The following is a 19,532-nucleotide window of genomic DNA, read 5'->3' on the forward strand; positions in this document are numbered from 1 at the left end:
CTTTCCAATCAAAAGCAAATTCCTCCACGCATTGTATTTCACTGTGATTCGCTTAGATGATTTGATCAAATCTACGAAATAATAATAATGCCAGAGCCTGTGTCCCATTTCAACATATATACCACGTAAAATTGGTCTCCCTCCCACAGTTACTTAAAATCGTTGAGGCTCATTTTGACGGTCATTTTTGTCATAAATAATGGCTTCAAAACAAGATGCGAGCAGAGCTCTTTTGTAAAAATGTCACAAAATACTGTAAATGAGAAGGTTACGGATGTTTTTACCTTCTGCGCGAAAGGGCGCTGGGCGAAGAGAGTGAGAGGATTGCGCTATGTGTGCAGAAATACACCCTTACCGCACACCCAATCGTTTTTGGGTGTTTATAGTTTGTTCGGTGGGTTTTCATCATTACATGTTTCAACAGAGAACATACATTGTTTAATGAGTTTCCATTTACCCGATAATGGCGTTTGTTGGTGTTACACCTTGACTGTTAACTGTACTTGGGATTGTGCCCTATATATTTTTGACCAAACAATGCTTATGTTGTGTTGCTTCAGCTTTGCTTATACTTCTATTAAAACCGTTGAAGGGTAAATTAAACTATAAATGAGTGTATTTTTATGTTATCAATTCAGATTTGCTGAGGGTAATGAGACCTTATGTTCAACCCATAAGAACAATGTATGGTCTCACTGCACTTCTGCTGATAAAACCCAATGTCCCAAACATATCCTGCGGTCTTCAATGATTAATTGTCTACTGTAGTTATGATTGTTTTCTGTTTTTAGTGTCAATAAATTTGTTCAAACCAAAAAAAAGTTAAGTTTCTTCAAGAGAGCAAAACAGCATCTAGCTATTTGTGCTTGAGTTTAAATGAGTTGAGTTGTTCTCAAACAGATATATCCTAATATAATTGTCTGAGAGAAGCTGGCTTCCTTTTAAGTCATATCCGGTTTCGCACTGAATTTGAATTTCACCATTGTTCATTGTGTTTAAGCTCACGATTCAGCTCTCTTCATGGATTGATTGCTCAGTTAAGTTTCAAATCATATCCTGTTTCGCACTGTCACGACTGGAACTGCATAGAAAGTCGGGACAAACGGTGACTAGTCACACTTCGGCAGGCTGCATTCTGACCGTGTCCTTTTTGCAAGAAGCTAAATAAAGTGTCCCTCCAATCCGAACTCAGACTTCTTTCTTTTCATTTCACATGTGGGCGGACAGAACCAAAGCAATAGAGGTTTAGATCCCACAACGGTACAGAGAAGATTGGTGTAGCACTTCTTTTACTGAGCCAGATCTACTCATGATATGATCGATACCTGGCTCACGAGCCTTACATTCCCGACCCCTGAGAAGAAAATGACCTTCATGCTGCAGTCAGTGGTGTTGAGAACTTTGTCCCGAAGCCACTGGACAGAATCTGGAGTCCAGGATCCAACGGTGAGGGAAAGGTCTGCCAGGCAGCACTTGACAGCCTAAATAAATCACGTTTGATAATATTTCTAATCACTCAAGTGATCTTGTGTTTTAAAATGTTAACCTGCGGTGGGATGGCCATGAGGTCTCGGAGGAACTTCTGTGGAATTTCCCTGAGTTCAAATACTTCAACGGAAGCCTGGACCCCAATGTCAAGGAAGATGATGTCTAACACCCTGCTGCCATGTAGATTTGTAATCTAGAAAATAAATAAATGAATAAATGGCATCCGGATCTTGTGTTTGCAATGTGCATACTTGCTTTTTTCTATGTTTTCTTACTTCTACACGGGACCATTTGCCTTTGTATCGAGCCACGCATACTTTGCCACAGAACGGCCTGGACACCAGGAACTCTGACGTTACCTAAAAGAAAAAAAGTTTTTCTTTTAATAATATAAAAAAAATATTTATTAAATATAAAATAAAAAAAATTAAATATCAGGGTTCACAAACCTTTTTGAAGAGTTATTTTTCTGTTACTAATTAGAAAAAGGGCTACCAGTTTGATATTCATTTCTAAAATAAGAACTTATAAATAGACTTAATTAAATGTCACAAATAATACAAAACAGATCACCTGGATTCAAATACACAATTAAAAAATGGGACCTGTGTGTGATTGCAAAATTTTAAAGAAGCTTTAGCTCCTTTCTATCATAAGTTCCCAAAATAAAAAGCAGAAAAATATGTTTAATAATTAAACTATAATTTGATATATTTCTAACATATTATGTTGAAAATAGTAGTACTAATAAACATGTATTTATATGTTGGTGTCTTATCATGTATCCCTTTGTGTACTTTGTGTATCTTTTTTGTTGCGCTCATGGCCAAAATTCATAGCTGGCTAAATTTTACCTGAACTTAATTTTTTTAATCAATTTTATTTATCAAGGTATAAAATTTCATGCAATGAAACACTTCTGACGTGGCCCATTATCAAATTGATTGCTTAAAGGTACAGTGTGTATTATTTAGAACCTTTTGGTAGTAAAAAAAGCTTGATTTGAATGAACAAAAACAATATGAATTTAAATTAGAAGCAAAAATATATGAATTATTAAGTTAAACATGCATTATTTTAAATACTCGGCTGTCGAAAGGTTAGCATCGATTTGACATAAGAAGATCCTTTGTATTCTTCCTGATGCCTTTTAGGGCCCGATCACACAGCCGTTTGCGTCTGTATCGAGGCTGAATCACGGCCAGAAATTTCTGCCTGTGAAGCGGACGCTATTGAACGCTTTGAGATCGCCATACAGACGAGATACAGCAGTGCTTTACTCGCGGTCGGAAATACACACGCGGTTGGCAGCGCGAAAAAGTTTTGCGCTGCTCAAAACATTAGGGCCCGGTCACACAGCCTTTCACGGTGACCTTTCACGGGCGTATCGAGGCTGAATCACGGCCAGAAATTTCCGCTCGTGAAGCAGACGCTGTTGGACGCTTTGAGATCGCCATATAGACGAGATACAGCAGTGCTTTACTCGCGGTCGGAAATTTACACGCGGTTGGCCGCGCGAAAAAGTTTTGCGCTGCTAAAAACTTTAGACCACGTGTTAACCGCGGGCGGCACACGAGGTAATGACGCGGAAATGATGCGGAACGACGTGCTATGGCCGCGGCCAGGGCGTAGTTACACGTGGGTAGGACGCGAAATTTCAGCGGGTAATCGTGGGTGGAGCACGGTCATAGCATGTTCTGCGCCTGTATCGCGGTGTTATTACGTGAAATTAGCGTGTTACGCGTGTGACGGTCAAACGCCTTTCTCCGCGTATATACAGCGCGATTTGCCGAGCACACGTCAGTTGTGCTCGAGACGTCAAGGGGTGGACATGGATCCCCGTCACCATAGTGACCTTGTCTTAATCCATTTTTATTTCTTGACATTTATTTTCATTTCATAACAAGATAATAAAATAAAAATGAAAAACTATTACAATAATAACATATTGGCTTCTTCGGTGCCATAGCTTGAAATCTTGATCTTCACGGGACTGTGTCTTGAGCGGTTATGATTTGTACAGCCCGGTGTTATGCCATATGCCGAGATTTGCATCCCCTCGCTACTACAACCACTTTTACCTCGTTTTATCTCACTTTTATATCACTTTTAGGGAATGTAATGGCGAACATAATAATAATAATAATAATAATTTCCTTTGTATTGTCATTCTTTGTAACAATGTACACAGAACGAAATGTCGATACACCTGACCCGAGTCGATGCAGCCGCAGCCAGAGGGCGCCGCCATTATACCAATTAGGTATGTCTCGGCCGAGGCGCGAACCAGCGACCTCCCAGTCTCAAAGCGGGCACACTACCATCTAGGCTACTGAGCTGGTATAAAACCAAATCCACTTCTTCTTGCATTTGAGAACTGTTATGCACTCTACCGTGAAGCTTATTATGCAGAAATAAGCTTTATGGTAGAGTGCATAACAGTTTCAATACGAGCGATTTGAATAGAAAAAGGCAAAAAAAACATGTTACCTGCTCAAAAGTGATTTGTATACGGCGTGCATTACCGTTCGATTACATTCACAACAAATACAAAGACGGAATGGTTTAAGTTGTATTACATTCCCAACAAATGCAAGACGAAGTGGTTTTGGTTATATGTTCGCCATTAAATTCCCTAAAAGTGATATAAAAGTTAGATAAAACGAGGTAAAAGTGGTTGTAGTAGCGAGGGGATGCAAATCTCGGCAAGGATGCATTTCTCGGCATAACCCCGGCTCGGCAGCTTTTATATCTGTGGTCCACACGAGAAAATGACGCGGAAATGACGCGATGAGGAAGTGGAACAGTCGCCGGCGTCTGTTTTGCGGGCATACCACCGATGAACAGCGGGTTGGCCAATTTTGCGCATTTTCCATTGCGGGCAACCACGGGCAAAAAAAACCCGCAAAATTTTACCCGCAATACAGACGCAAACGGCTGTGTGACCGGGCCCTTAGCACTTGTTTTTGGTTGCATGACAGCATACACATATGTTGGTCAGATATTACACACTGCACCTTTAAAATGGAAGATATTACAATGCTTTTATTTGGGTTTTTTTTTTGTAAATATAGATTTTTTGATATATCTTGAGAGTTTCAAAACAAATGAGATGAAATGATCCTTTTGTATACAAATAGGCAAAAACATAACTCAAGCAGGTAAATGCAAACGAGGAAAAAATTTATTTGCTATTGCCATTTCATTATGCATTGCCGAGATATTGAATTTAAGACTCTTTATTGACATAAACAAAACAATTTAAACATAAATCAGCCATTTATTTGTCTCTAGCCCGGCCCCAATGCAATTTTATCAAATATTCCTAAACGGATAGCTATAAAAATAGCGATCTGCAGCCACCTAGTGATACAAAATATTATTACATTTTAGAGGGGGGACGGGGGAAACCCTGATCTTATTTCCAGTGAATTGACCTACTGCATGTACCGTATTTGGTACAGGGAGAACATGCAATTGCAAATTGAGCCAAGGATACATGCAACCCAGTCATTCACCGGGGTGCCTAGTTTCTTAAATATGTTGCCACCAATTAAGAAGACATTTTCTGCAGCACATTAGACAAGGCCTCGTGACACACTAGTTCACAAACACTTGTTGTAAATTACAGGAAATGTAGAAGTAATCCAGTGTTTTCCCAGCAATGCCTTTACTCAATTAAAGGCATGTTTACCTAAACACTGACATAAAGCTTTAAAGGAGAGCGTTGGCATAGCGCTCACATCCTAAGTGGCTTGGCCAAGCATCAAATCCAGATTAGCAACTTAATCTCAATCTGTCCACTGATTCGAGACAGCAAAGAACGCCTTCGCTAAAGACTTCTGTGGCGGAAGCATGGAACTGAAAATCTGGCGTCCACATACCTGTTACCGTCAGCCAATTGCCCCCCTTATTAATCAGGGTTGGTACACCCTTTTCATGGCCAAATTCAAGCACTTTTAAGCACTCGTAAAGCCATTTTTCCTGTTTCTACAGTACCCGGTATCTTCACCTGTTCTCATGGGCGCGTAGGGGTCAATAACGCTTCATATGACAAAGTTATACATAGCAATGCCAGCTGCCGTTATTCACAAGGAAAGAAGAGATGCAATGAAAAAGGAAGCCCTAGGGCACATCTGTGTCATCTTTGAGCAGACATGATTTGTTCTTCATCATTTAATGTGTGATCAGGTCAGTGTGCCAGGGAACACAGCATTAATTTCAAGCACTTACAAGCACTTCACCCAAAATAAAAACATTTTTCAAACATTGAAAACGCAATATTAAAATTCCAGCGTTTTCAAAAATGTCAAGCACCCGTATGAACCCTGAATTAATGATTGAAATCCCCCTTATTAAACATTAATAAACCTTGCAAACACAATGCTTTACCTAATAACTCATAGCAACACCGACAATGCAGAATACTGCGACAATATTCAGTGATCTGAATTAGAGCCCAAACAGGGAAAACAAGATCAGTCTAACAAAAAGTTATTTTACAAAAAAAGATTGATCAAAAAACATAAAGGGATAAAATGACAGGAATGCATTAATATCTGTGACAATTTTGAAACTAATTTGATATAAATATGCAAGTGGTTTTAAACTACAGTCAGTGTCACCATGGGAAAAAATACTCAATGGATACTGCATACCACAGACAAGATGTATTTGTTATAATTACCAAATAATAATGTGTGCTTGGTTTTTAAACAGTTTTGGACTATTATTAGGAAGAAAAAAGTCGTTGTTGTTTTTATTTGTTCTTAAAATGTATGTGTGAATATTGGGGGATCATTTAAATGTGTTTAGCATTTGTAGTAAACAACAATTGAACATTTTTGCAACTACAGACGCTCACCTACTTACAATAGTTCCATCCATCCATCCATCCATCCATCCATTATCTGCACCTCTTGTCCTCAATAGGGTCACGGGGGTGCTGGAGCCCATCCCAGCTGCCTTCGGGCAGTGGGCAGGGGACACCCTGAACTGGTTGCCGGCCAGTCACAGGGCACACAGGGACAGACAATTCGCTCGCTCATTTATACCTAGGGTCAATTTGGACCAGCCAATTAATCTGACATGCATGATTTTGGAACGTGGGAAACCAGAGTGCCCGGAGGAAACCCACGCAAACACGGGGAGAACATACAAACTCCACACAGGAGGTTTGATCTCACGACCTCAGAACTGTGCCGCACACACGCTAACCACTGCGCCGCCGTGCTGCCCCTTACGATAATTCAACTTAGGAAAAACAGTAGATAAGAAGGGTTTTTTTCGGGATGTCGAAAAATATCCAGACATTGCTGTGTGTTAGATTTTATATTGGTTGCACCTTTTTTCCGAATACAGGACAGTACTGTAGTGCTTCTTTCCGCCGCTACTGGCGTGTGGCGCTGTGAGAGGTCACCCAGCATACACTCCGAAGAAGAAATCCGCTTCCTATTGCTAGTTCGTGTGTAAACATTCTATACAGTATCTCCAGCGCGCTAGGAACTTTGACTTAATATCTCACGCATCCATTCAATATTGTTTGTGTAAAGTTCAAAGGAGAGGCGAGACGTATCTTTTGAAATGAAAGTGGAATAAGAAAGCTTGATGCGGTTGAGAAAATGGTTTGAACGCTTTTTTTTCGTCCACTCCCCACCATGGAGGAGGACCTCTTGAAGAGCATCTTCCAAAAGTAAGTGAAACTCAACTTTATTTATCTTTATAGAGCATATTATATTATGAAATGTTTATTTTTTAGAAAAAAAACAATACAGGTTACTTAGAGACGCCTTAAACATGTACATAAAATAGGGCACTGAAGCAATTTACGAACAAATTTAACTTACCAATGATCAACTCGTTTGTAAGTAGGGCAGCGTCTGTGTTCCCAAATCAATCAATTGGTCATTTAAACTACCACCGGTGTTTATCTAGTAATTGGCTTTCATACCTGCATCCCAATTCAAACCGTTGAATAAAATAAAAACTGCCAGCCACTCGCACCAAGAACCCAGAGAATTAAAAAAAGACAAGGTGAGGCGAAACCATGAGATGACAACACTTAAAGGCAGGGAAGCCCTTGAGTTTAGGAACACAGGACTTAAAAAAAACAAACAAAGGCAGAGCAAAAAGTTAATTTATAACAATGTACTTACCGATGCAAGTATAGTTAAATAAATGTAAATATAATGAAAAATAAATCTTTGCTGGTCACAATTTTTTCACACTATACAAAAACACCACTAAGAATAAATAAAGAAATTCAAGGGGAATGTGCTATGAAAGTATACTTATATGTCCCTTAGATGCTAACCTGCGAGTGGAAGTAGGTCTCGATGTTCTCAAGGACCTCATTGAGTTTGGCCAGACCTCTGGAAGGGAGTTGACAGTAGATGGTCCCATCAGAGCAGACGCTTGTGATGCTCACATTCATGTAAACGCTATTAACCTGACAAATACAAACAAAACCTTTGTACCGTATTTTCTATAAGGTGCACCTAAAAACCCAAATTTTGCCAAAAATTTGAAAGTGAACCTCTTATACCGCAGAATACGGCAGACAATAATTATAGGTATGCGTTACCTGAAAAGGTTTTAGAGTAATACCATATTATATATTATATATATAACAGTGAGTTTAGATCAAGGGGTGGTGTAATAATAGCAGGGTTGGGTAGGGTTACTTTAACTGGATTACTTTCAATTACTTTTGGATTACTCCAATACCAAATATGCTAATAAAAGACAAAAGAAATTAAATATGAATAAAATTAGTAAATTTTGTGCAGGCTTGGGGAGTAACGGAATACATGGAACGGCAAAAATGATGTTGGCAAGCTCATCTCATCTCATTAGCCGTACCGCTTATCCTCATTAGGGTCGCGGGGGGGGGCTGGAGCCCATCCCAGCCATCTCCAGGCAGTGGGCAGGGGACACCCTGAACTGGTTGCCAACCAATCGCAGGGCACACAGGGAGGGACAGACAACTCATTCGCTCATTCACACCTAGGGACAATTTGGACCAGCCAATTCACCTGAAATGCATGTTTTTGGAATGTGGGAGGAAACCGGAGTGCCCGGAGGAAACCCACGCAAGCACGGGGAGAACATACAAACTCCGCACAGGAAGTCTGGAGCTGGATTTGAACCCATGACAGGTTCCCATGACATGAACTGTGCCACACAAGCGCTAACCACTGCGCCGCCGTGCTGCCTATGTTGGCAAGCTGTTTGGATTTATTTTCATTTTGTTTCTGTCGCATTTTATGTTAGTTTTGCCGGAGATCAAAGCCAGGAGAGAAAGCTTACCACGTGTTGTGAGTCATAATTTTATTCATATTTAGTTTCTTTTGTCTTTTATTAGCATATTTGGTATTGGAGTAATCCAAAAGTAATTGAAAGTAATCCAGTTAAAGTTAACCTACCCAACCCTGAATAATGGTCTGTGGTTTGCAATAATCTGTGGTCTGTGCAGCCTTTTGAGACTCTTTGTGATTAAGTGCTATACTAATAAACATGACTTGACTTGACATGTAATATAAGAATAAAATAAGGTGAAAAAGAAAAACAGGATACCTGCAAGGGACTAGAGAGGCTCTTGTCCTGCAAAGCCTTCATGCAGGCGGCGTTGATGTTGACATCATCATCCTGGGTTGTGTCATACAACACCATCAAAGGCGTTTTGCCTCTTTGCAAGATTTCGGCCAAAAGGATGCGGCTGCTCGCCATCGCTTCCAACGTTTTCAGTACAGCGGGCTCATGACTGAAGGGTTCCAGTCCTGAATTCAGGAAAATTCCATAATGAATGCAGCTATTTCATTGAAAATGTTGCACTCTATAATCAGCTGCATTAAAAATGAGACGGAGAGTGTGTGTTATGTAGCCCCATATACAGGGAAGAAAATAAAACGTAATTAAAAAATAATGATATGGATTCAAAAACACGCAAATACCAGGGAAACTTTTATTCCGTAAATACTTGTAGTTTTGGGAAATTCACGTTTGTTTTCAACATAATATGAGTGAGCATCACTAGAGAGAGCTAAAATGGATACTGATTCAAAAAAAAGATTAGAAAAATGGTGCAGTTTAGTCACTTTAAGTTTGTATTCCTTCTTGTGCTTTTCAGCACTCATTTTCAGTAGCACAGCACTGTATAGCAACATCTACAGGTCAAATTGTCATGATTACTGATGAAATGCACCTGTGCCCGCTCCTTTGGCGCCAACTGCCTCGGACTCTGATTGGCTCCCTGTCACTATTTAAACCCTCTTCTCTCTGTCACCTGTTGTCAGTCCGTCTGCGAATCTCAGTTTACGCTAGGCAAGCTTTTCGACCCTGACTCACTCCTGTTTTGGCTCCCGTCTGTTTCCCGTTTTCTAATCTCGACCACGTTTTTGGTCTCCTGTCCCGGCTACTGACCTGTTTTTTCCGCTCCCGACACCGCCATCGCTCGCCACGGAAGTACCACTCCCGCGTTCAGAGCAACCTGCTCCCCGCGACAAGCGATCACCGGATCGTGTGTGCAATCCTTTCCCTTCTTCCCAATAAAACTGAGAGAAACGTACGCAAGTGGGTCCTGTCTCTATTCTGGTCTTGACACAAATACTACAGACTGTTCCTTTATGGAAAAAAAATCTTTCAATACGCCTTGGATCGTTGAAAAATACAATTTCAAAATATAAATAAATACATGGAAATGTATAAATGAATGTACTGTAATAAAATAACTAAATAAATTAAAATGTCTGTTAAACAAAACCACAAAAATGGTTTAGGCAACAATTGGATGGAATGATGTGCTAAAGACAAAATTACTCTGGCATTCTGTTTAAAAAAAAATTCTGGAAACGATAACCTCCAAACCCGCCTTCCCCCACAAAAGGGTCATTTGTCTTTTAAATATAGTTGGGTCATTTTTGAAACCCCCTTAAATCATGTTTTGGTTTCCTTAGCAGTCATTACAAAGAGAACAACTCTAAAAAAATAGTCATTTGTTCAAACCCACCCCATTGTGCACCCAAAAACCCAGAAATGTCAGTTTTTGAACCAGTCGAGTTATTTTGTTTCTCACCTGCCAGTTTGCCCACAGTGGCCTGGAAAGGTAATTTTAAGAACTTCCCATTCAGCTCAAAAAGTTTGGTTTCGCTAACCACTTCTGAGAAGCCGTGATCCACAAAGTGTACCTAGAAAGCCAAGAAGGCAATAAGAAAGTGAAAGAAAGTGAGCATTGTCAAAATTCACACCAATGTCTTAAATCAGAGGTGTCAAACAAGCTAGTAGAAAGAAACATTAACACCGTAAATTAATAGCATAGAACGTGTGCCTTAGCTGGGGGGCTAGTGGTCTTTTCAGAGGCTCACAATTCAATTATGATTTGAGAATGTAAGATTTGATTGTAAAATCATTGTTGAGTGTTATTTTTATTCCTCATAAATGTTTTTTCTTTATTAAGATTTAATGTATTACTGTCAGGATCAGAACGGAAACAGGACCCACTCGCATAACGTTTCTCACAAGTTTTATTAGAAGAAAGGGAGAGGGTTGCGCCCACGAGCCGGGGATTGATGGACGCGGGAAGCAGGTCGCTCCGAAAGCGGAAGTGGGACTTCTGAGCGATGGCAGTGTCGGAAACGGAAAATAACGGGTCAGTAGCCAGTATAGAAGAGCAAAAACGTGGTCGGGATCGGAAACAAGTCGAAAGCCAGGAGAGGGAAGTAGACGCGGTAGAGATCAAAAACGGATCGTTATTCGGGACCGGAGAACAGACGTGGTCGAGATCAAAACAGGTCGTAATTCGGGACGGGAGAGCAGACGTGTTCGAGATCAAAACAGATCGTAGCGGGAGACAAACAGGAGAAGAAAAAAAACGGGACAGGCGAAAAAGGGCTTGCCGTGTCAAAACAGATTCGCAGACGGACCGACAAAAGGGGACTGACAGGATAGAGTTTAAATACTGAAAGGGAGCCAATCTGTCAACAAGTTGCTGCTGGCGCCACATGGGCAGGGCCAATTGGGAGCCATGGCAACCGTGCTGATTACAGTGTCTATAAACTGTGAATCATTTAAAAAAAAGCTAAACTCTTAAGTTTCCAATAGTTTATTTAATTTGGGGACACTAATGCAGACCAGAAAGTGCTAAGAACATCATTCAAACACTAATTTAAAAGATTAATTATAATTATGTGAAAGTATTTTCTGCTCTGCTGTTTGATTAATGGTAGTCTGTAAAGACAGCAACAATGGGTGCTTTGGGAGTGGTGCCAGGAGACATACTGTGGACATATTTAAAACTGTAGGTCGTTGTTGCTCATTTTTTTCTTGTGCTTCTCTCAAATTTGTCTGGTGAGCCACATAAATGTTGAGTTTGACACATGTGCCTTGAACAGCAGTCTATATAGAGTCTCTCACCTTCACTTTACCCGGTGATATTTCGCAGACCTGAGCCCTGAGAACTTCCTCCTCCTCGCTCTTGACAGCCACGACTTGGCCTACTGATGGAGACGAGCAAGGCGTGGTCTTGTGCTGGCTGTAAAATTCTCTCATTTCGTCCTCCATGCTCTCCTGAGCCTGCGAGTAGTTTTCACCAATGTACCTTCCAACACAAAAGCCACCTGACTCATTTATCAATTCAATGTGCATCAAACCATCCCTTGTACCTCAAAACGACTTTGTTCGTGTTTGCTGCTTCCACCACCAGTACGGAAGGGTACTCCTCCTTGGGAATCTGCAGTGGAGGCACCGTCTGTTCGCATGGTCTCTGACCAGCTTCCGACTTCGCTCTTTGTTCGTCCTCACTGGCCGACGAGTTTCTCCTGTTAGACTTCTCGTCTTCGCCTCCTTGGCTCCTCCAGTACATGATGGCCCTCTTGGGATTGTCGGGCATTGGGTAGTCGATGGTGCAGATGTCGGACAGGAGTTGGAGGTTATCGAGGACATGGTTGGGGAGTTTTGTCTAATTGAACAAAAGTAGAAAAAAAAACATGATTGAAAAGCTTCGAGGGTTTTCTTTTTCTGACATACTTTATAGGTATCCTGGAAAAGCTTGGCAAGTGCATGGGCCCACAGGCCACTGGAATACTTGATCAAGAGTTCCTCCAGCTTCTGCTTCAGCTCAGGGTTCAGGGAAGCCGGCGAAGAAGGCGGGCTGGGTGAAGACGAGGACATTGATTGAGCGGGGTTTGAGCCGGAGCGTTGAAGTTGGGGTTTTTGCCGGTCTGGATTGTCCGATGAGGGGCTGAAAGACGGGACACGAGCTGAAGTGGGGGCAGAAGCGCCTGACTGGTCCTTGGCAGGGTAGAGAAGCAGCTCAGATGGATTGCTGCTGCAAGTTCGCTCCACCTGCAAAAGTGTCGATTACATCGCCACCTAGTGTTTTCCGAACGGGGTTAATGCAGGAGGACGTACTGTGCATATGTGTTTCCAGGTCTCTAGATCTTGGAGGGCCTCGGTTGGCAAGTCCTGTTTATAACGCTCTTTGTAGATCTGAGGCAGCTTAGACACCCAAAAGCCATTGCTGTACTGAGAAAGGATCTCCTTGATGCATGTCTGGACCTGCTGGGGATTGTAGACTTTGCCAGTATCCAAATTGTCTTTGAATCGTGAGGGGGCTTAAAAAAAAAAATCAGGTAGAAAAGACATATTAATTACAATCAATTCAAGCAGAGAATGTTTTGCTCAGTTTACAGACGGATAAAGAAAATGATCGGACTTACGACTGGTTTGCTGAATGTTTTTGGAAAGGTGAGCCTCAACCTCCTTCTGAAAGCGCAATGGGAGCGTCATCCTCTTTTCTGACCTAAACACGGGACTTAAGTCTTAGATTTAGGCTCAATCCCATTACTTCCCCTTTCACCTACCCACTTAGTCTTATTTATATTTTTCCTCCCCCCTTTTGCTTCTTTGGTGAGGGCAAGAGAGGTATTTCTCTAAGAATTGGGATCATACTTTCTGCTTGCCACTTGGACTGCCAATGTTAGGATGCAACAAATTCGACATATATTCATTTTTGTTTCATTTTTCAAATGTCACTCACTACAGAACTTTAACATTGAAACTTGTTACTACTATAAACTATATTATTTGACTTGTAAACGAGATATGTATAAGTAGTCTTCCTAGTCTTACCCGCAAGCACCTCTCCTACCTGTCAGTGCTTATCCTTGTCCTACAGCGTGGCTATAGAGAGGCTAGGGCGCTCCCGAGCAATCTTTATTAAATAAGGATTGTGTCCCTCACTCTTTCAAATTACTTCATATTTGTGGAGGATATGGATTTTGTCCCCTCATCCAGAACATGCTTTGCTAAAATAAAGAGTAAAGAGTAAAATTGAGGTAAAGAGGGAGTAATGGGATTGAGCCATAGCCTTATATTGGCTAGGTTTTGGGTTACACGGTGAGCAGCTAAAACCAAATTATGGCTTATTGAATAGAAAATAATGTTTTTTGAGTTTCCATGAGGACTAACAAAATAGGGATCCACACATACATACAGCAAGCCTGTTACACCAACGAAAGATCGAGAGGGATCCATTCAATGTGCTGATTCACTCTTTAGTGGTTTAAATGCTTTAGTCCACCAGAGAATAGAAGGGGATTAGGAACGTTTGCACGGCCCCTACTCAGAGCTCACAAGCGCCCGCCAACAGACGGGGCAAAATTCAGGATGCCCATTGTGCTACCCATAGCCGTGGTGATGTCAGTTGTTTTCCGAGTGAATAGGCACCTGCGGCGGCAGCCTGTTCCAGTGGGTCACGTTTTTGTTTACCTGTTGGCTGTGTTCTGGTTAGACGTCTTCAGCTGCTGTGCTCCCGTCCTTCCTACTGACTGTCCGTCTCTCATGTCCTTGGAACGTCTGGAGTCGCCATGTCCAGCTCCCCGGCCGCCAATGCCTCTGCCCCCGCCTCGCCCACGGTGGCCCGGCTGTCTCAAGGACGTTTGAGGTTTTGCTGTGTTGGGGGGAAAAGAAAGGATTCTGGGACTGGGATTGGGAGTCACTAAACTCATCACCAGGAGTCCTGATATATGTCCCCTTGTTCAGTGACTGTAAGTGTGCCTGCAAGTCCTATTCGAGCACTCCAGGATGTAGTCCAGATGTAAGATCAGACTTTAAAAAAGCCCCACAAGTATTGAAGCCCAAGCCTTACTTTTTAACTTGATTTGCAGGACCGAACTGGAGCAAACCGGGAATTTCATGTTTTGTTGGTGAGGACTCGGGACGAGGAGAAGTGATTTATGATAACAAATTAAAGCAGGTCTTTTGTACTGAAATCTAAGTTAAACAAGACTGTATAAACATGTACATATTTCATATTTCCGTATCTGCAGAGGTCATATGAACCGAGAATAGGTCGTCCGTCATTTGGACAGGTAGAAAATGGGACCATTAACCACAGCAGCAGTACGTCTGTAAGAATCTATTGTGGCGCTTTAAGAAAGAGAGGCAGAGAGACTAAGAAGAACTATGACGGATGTATAATTTAAAAAAAAAAGGCAGCGAGAGAGAAGCCCGGCCCGACCGAACGTAATGATTGACATTTTAGGTCGGGCTTAAGAGCTTAACTCGCATGTAGTCTGCCTTTCACACAGAATCAATAGTCGCCAATAAATATTCTGCTTCACCTCCTATTTTCTCCTCTCATTTAACATACTTTCCAAATGCTACAAGACCCAGTAAATCATACATGCATGCGTATATACAGCAAATAATAAATCCCGGAGACAAGCATGATGTTTTACCCTACCGGAATATCAAATTCCCAGGTGCGGATGCCGATGCTAAAGGCAGGAATCAGCTGACGTGTCTGATGGTTAGTTCTCAGCCGAGTAACCTCGCTATCATTCTTTCTCAATGGCTCTCTTTCTAGCCCCTGCCTTACATCAGTATCTTTTTTCTCCTAAAGTGCCGTCTCATCCTCATACAAATTTCTCCACCACCACCTTCCCTGGCTTTGAAAATATTCTGCAGACTCACACTCTCTAGTGGAAGCACTACAAAGGAGTGTTTGTAGGGGGAAGCCACAAACACAAATTTCGGAGATCACTTTTTCTAAAGCCTGTAGTGCTGTGTAGAAATACGAAACAAAGGACCTGGTATTTGAAATAAACAAAGCATAACAATATAATAATACACCTTATTTTCCTGACCATAAGGCCCACCCAAAAAAAAAAATTGCCAGAAATTTGAATGAGTGTGCCAAGTGTACAGATAAAAATGTAAAATGCATACCAGTGGATTATCATATGTGTGCTATAATTGACCAATCGATATTTATCACTGACCACAATAACAATAGTTGCAACGGGGATCGAACCCGGACAGCGACAGTACGAGCCCTGAACCCTTATCAGCAGGCCGCTAGGGACAAGAGTGGAGTAAGAAAAGGCAATGGGTCTTATCTGATTATCAAACCAGATACAAACGCTAGAAAAATATGAAGATCGGTACCGTACACAAATGTATATCATTTTTTCTTAGCTTAGACTAAGCATTGTGAATGACAAATGTTGTTTAACACGTGCAACCATGCGTTTTATTGTATCCTTCGGGACGACTGTATTACTTCCTACAATGGCTTTCTCTTAATTCAGTTCAGTATCTTGTGCACTTTGAAAAGATTTTGCGAGTAGGCGATACAAAACTGTATTTTAGTGGTCCCCAACCTTTCTATGCGGCAGAGCGGCAAAGTGTCTGACAAATTCTGGAAGCCCGGCCCAATAACAATCTCAACAACATGGTTCCCAATTGACAGTTCACGGATCCCTTAACCGCATGGGTGATTGGGGCACAAATGAGAATGCAACTCTGGACAGCTTTTTCCACTGTTGACCGTTCCTGGCCTGTTTTTGGGTGGTGGCAAAGTTGGCACCAGTCCATTCTTTAATTTTGTCGGCCCAGTTATTTTTTTGGTCTTCCTCATCTCCTTCCCCTTGTACTGTGCCATGGAGAATTATCTTGGTCAGTCCTGATGATCTTGTGACGTGACCATACTATAGAAGTTACGTCCACGCACTGTTGACATCAGTCCTTCGTAGGGTCCAATGTGCCCTCTGATGGTGTTGCGCATCGTTGCGTTTGTCACATAGGCTAGCTGGTGCCTAGAATGTTCTCGAAGCATCTCTTTGATTTCACTGCTGGGTTCTTGTCCATCCAGATAGGTTTAAGTCTGCCAAGTGCAGCTGTGGTTTGAGCTATCCTAGGCATGATTTCTGGTTCTGATCCCTCTTCTGACATGAAAGCTCCAAGAAATTTAAATTTGGTGACAGGTTCTAGCTCTCTGTGGTTGATGGTGATGTTTGCGGTGATAACTTGGGGGTTGTTGGTCATTACTTTGTTTTCTTCTGTGCTGATTTCCATCCCATACTGGCTTGATGTTCTGTCCAGGAAATTGACCAGATCTCTGAGTTCCTGTTCGTCTCCTGCCAATCCGGCAATATGATCAGCAAAACGGAGGTTAGTAATGTTGTGTCCCAGAATACTGACTGTACTTTCATGTTGCTCCAGACCTTTGGACATGATTTTCTTCAGGAAAATGTAGAATAAAGTTGGAGAGAGTATGCAGCCTTGTCTCAAACCAACTGTGGTTTGAAACAGAGCTCTAATGTTACCATTGATCAGTACCGCACTGTTGGCGTTGGCGTACAGTTGTTCGATGGTGTGAACTAGTTTTTGGCCCATGTTGTACTTGGCATGGTGGCCCATAAAGCGGCTTGCCCGTGACTTTAGTATTCGGCGCTCTCCCTGCCATGATCTGGGTGTGATTCCCGTCGCACACAATTTTAGCATCCCATTTTTAAATTTGTGATCAATCAATGCACAAATATGGTAATTATTTTTTCTTATTAAAACCCTAGCTCTTACAGTAGTTTTAATTCTATGCGCCTTATAGTCAGGTGCGCATTGTATATGAGAAAAAAAATTACAAAAGACTAATTTTTGGAGGTGTGCATAATAATCCAGTGCGCTTAATAGTGCAAAAAACATGGTAATATAAAAAGCTTGAATCCATGTACCATTAAAGACAAGCAATGGTCCAGTTGGTTTGACTCTCATCTGGGTGTTCACTACGCGGGGTCGGGGGCTTTTCCTGGAACCTCGCTGACGAGCCATCACCTTGGCGACATGGGCTGTATCATCATCCACCGACGCAACATAAATGGTCTGGAGACATATTAGTGGACATATTAGCTAGCTACTTTTATCAGTAAGTATGTGCCATAAACTCAAGGCCACTGTTGAGAGTACCGTGTTCCAAAGTAACGTGTTTCTGTAACACAATAACTTTTCAAGTACTGTACTGCAACATGCCACTAATAAAAATGTGTAACTCAAACGTTGTTACAACATGGTGTGTTACTCCGCTATTTATTAAACAGTTCACAAATTTCAGCGCCTGTACTGTACCTGTTCCATCCTCCCTCAGGATGAATTAATGAAGCCTTATTCTCCCAGCACCATTGCCCAAATGGAGTTGCCATTTTTATATGGCCCTACAAAGTAGAACTCAATTCAGTTGAAGTGGCACCTTCTCAAGCACAGTGCAAGAATTTCTCCATACTGGTATTCTCCCTACCATATACACTCAGATCTAAGCTGTATTAACAGCTACAAAACACTGAAATCAAAGTTACAGCTTAAATGCACAAGTTTGGTTGTGTGGCATCAGTTCAGAACCAATAGGCAACGTGTGGGGAAGAACAACAAACTAACGGGAATTCAATGGGGCATATGTAAGCCCAGAATATATGGGTAAACATATTCTAAATTTTGATTTTTATATTTTTCAAATGATTTTTGAAATATACCATGCCTGGTAATGGAAAAAAGTATTCGACAGTACTCAGGAACGAAGTGGGAAATATCCGGGCAGTTTGAAGCCCATAGACAAAATGGATATGGAGTGCTCTTGGGCCCGGACCCAAACCTGGCCCAAATTTTGTTCCGGTTTCGGGTATACAATGTCAATCATGAAGGCTTCTCTTTCTCGCTGTTTTTGTTTTTTTTAATCATCTACTCGTCATGTGTTCTATGTTCCTTCTTCTTAATGGAGGAACTGCACAGCATGCAAACTACCCTGACTACCCCGGAAGAGTGATTTTTTTCATTGTTAGAAACGGCAAATATCACATGTCAAGGTACTCAGTGTAGCCAACCTGTTTGATGTCAGAGACGGCAAAAATCACTATTGTGAGGTCGTCAGGGTAGCTTGCATGCTGCGCACATCGGCCAAAATCATCTTTCTTAACACAAATAAGATGTGAAAATTCAGGTTTTTGTCGGGCCAGGTCACTCAAAGTTAATCTGTTGGGTTCGGCTTTTATACCCTGGGGTCGGGTTTGGTTGAGTTGGTTTGTTTACGCCTGTTCAATCTTATCTCTAGCCATCTCTCAAGTCAAGTCAATCATTTTTATTTGTATAGCACTTAATCACAAGAAATCTCAAAGGGCTTTAGAGATTATTGACAACTTTTAATAATACAATAACAAAAGGGAAAAAGAGCAATGATGAGATAGAATTATTGCCTTTCAATCATGTAACGTTATGTTCGTGTACCATACTATATATTCAGGCTATTGTTCTCTTATATTTTAGATTGCTTTTCAAGAGGACATGTATGTTTAAGTGTTGGGTTTTATCAAATACATTTCCCCCAAAAATGCAACTTGTACTCCAGTGCGACTCATTCATGGTTTTTCCTCAATTATGCATTTTCTTGGCTGGTGTGACTTATACTTCGGAGGGCCTTTCTTGGCAAGTGCCGTTAAAAGCAGAACCGTGACAATTCTGGTTGGCCAACCAATCGATCACTCACAAACATGGCACTATAAATCCTTAAAAAAACACGCAGTGTCTTGCAATTACACAATCGCACTATAACATTGCAATATTGATTAGATTTTAGTTAATCGTGCAGCCCTGGTGTATAGCATATATTTGTATGTATTTTTTATTATTGGTAGCCTTTTTTTACAAACACTTGGATTTTGTTATTCTATATTACATAATATATTTTTCTATTGGTCCAAAACTTAAATATATAAATATAA

General features: G+C 41.3%; 1 protein-coding gene across 3 annotated transcripts in view; it reads right to left on the reverse strand.

Annotated features, from left to right (window-relative positions):
• Positions 1 to 19,532, reverse strand: part of tdrd7b (tudor domain containing 7 b) — a 35,912-nt gene that overhangs the window by 10,233 nt on the left and 6,147 nt on the right. For 2 of the 3 annotated variants that reach the window (XM_088347994.1, XM_088347995.1), the window contains exons 3-15: positions 17,499 to 17,646; positions 14,254 to 14,434; positions 13,203 to 13,285; positions 12,895 to 13,097; positions 12,511 to 12,828; positions 12,147 to 12,442; positions 11,899 to 12,082; positions 10,562 to 10,673; positions 9,064 to 9,266; positions 7,802 to 7,936; positions 1,764 to 1,847; positions 1,547 to 1,681; positions 1,371 to 1,481 (exon numbers count right to left, since the gene is read on the reverse strand). In XM_088347994.1, the coding sequence (XP_088204120.1) occupies positions 1,371 to 1,481; positions 1,547 to 1,681; positions 1,764 to 1,847; positions 7,802 to 7,936; positions 9,064 to 9,266; positions 10,562 to 10,673; positions 11,899 to 12,082; positions 12,147 to 12,442; positions 12,511 to 12,828; positions 12,895 to 13,097; positions 13,203 to 13,285; positions 14,254 to 14,434; positions 17,499 to 17,646 (2,193 nt within the window). Of the gene's footprint in view, positions 1 to 1,370; positions 1,482 to 1,546; positions 1,682 to 1,763; positions 1,848 to 7,801; positions 7,937 to 9,063; positions 9,267 to 10,561; positions 10,674 to 11,898; positions 12,083 to 12,146; positions 12,443 to 12,510; positions 12,829 to 12,894; positions 13,098 to 13,202; positions 13,286 to 14,253; positions 14,435 to 17,498; positions 17,647 to 17,889; positions 17,940 to 19,532 lie in introns of those variants that run through there. The other variant, XM_088347996.1, reaches the window with a different exon arrangement.

The sequence above is a fragment of the Urocampus carinirostris genome, chromosome 11 (assembly GCF_059441175.1).
Source record: "Urocampus carinirostris isolate Australia breed hairy pipefish chromosome 11, RoL_Ucar_1.0, whole genome shotgun sequence".
NCBI lineage: Eukaryota > Metazoa > Chordata > Actinopteri > Syngnathiformes > Syngnathidae > Urocampus > Urocampus carinirostris.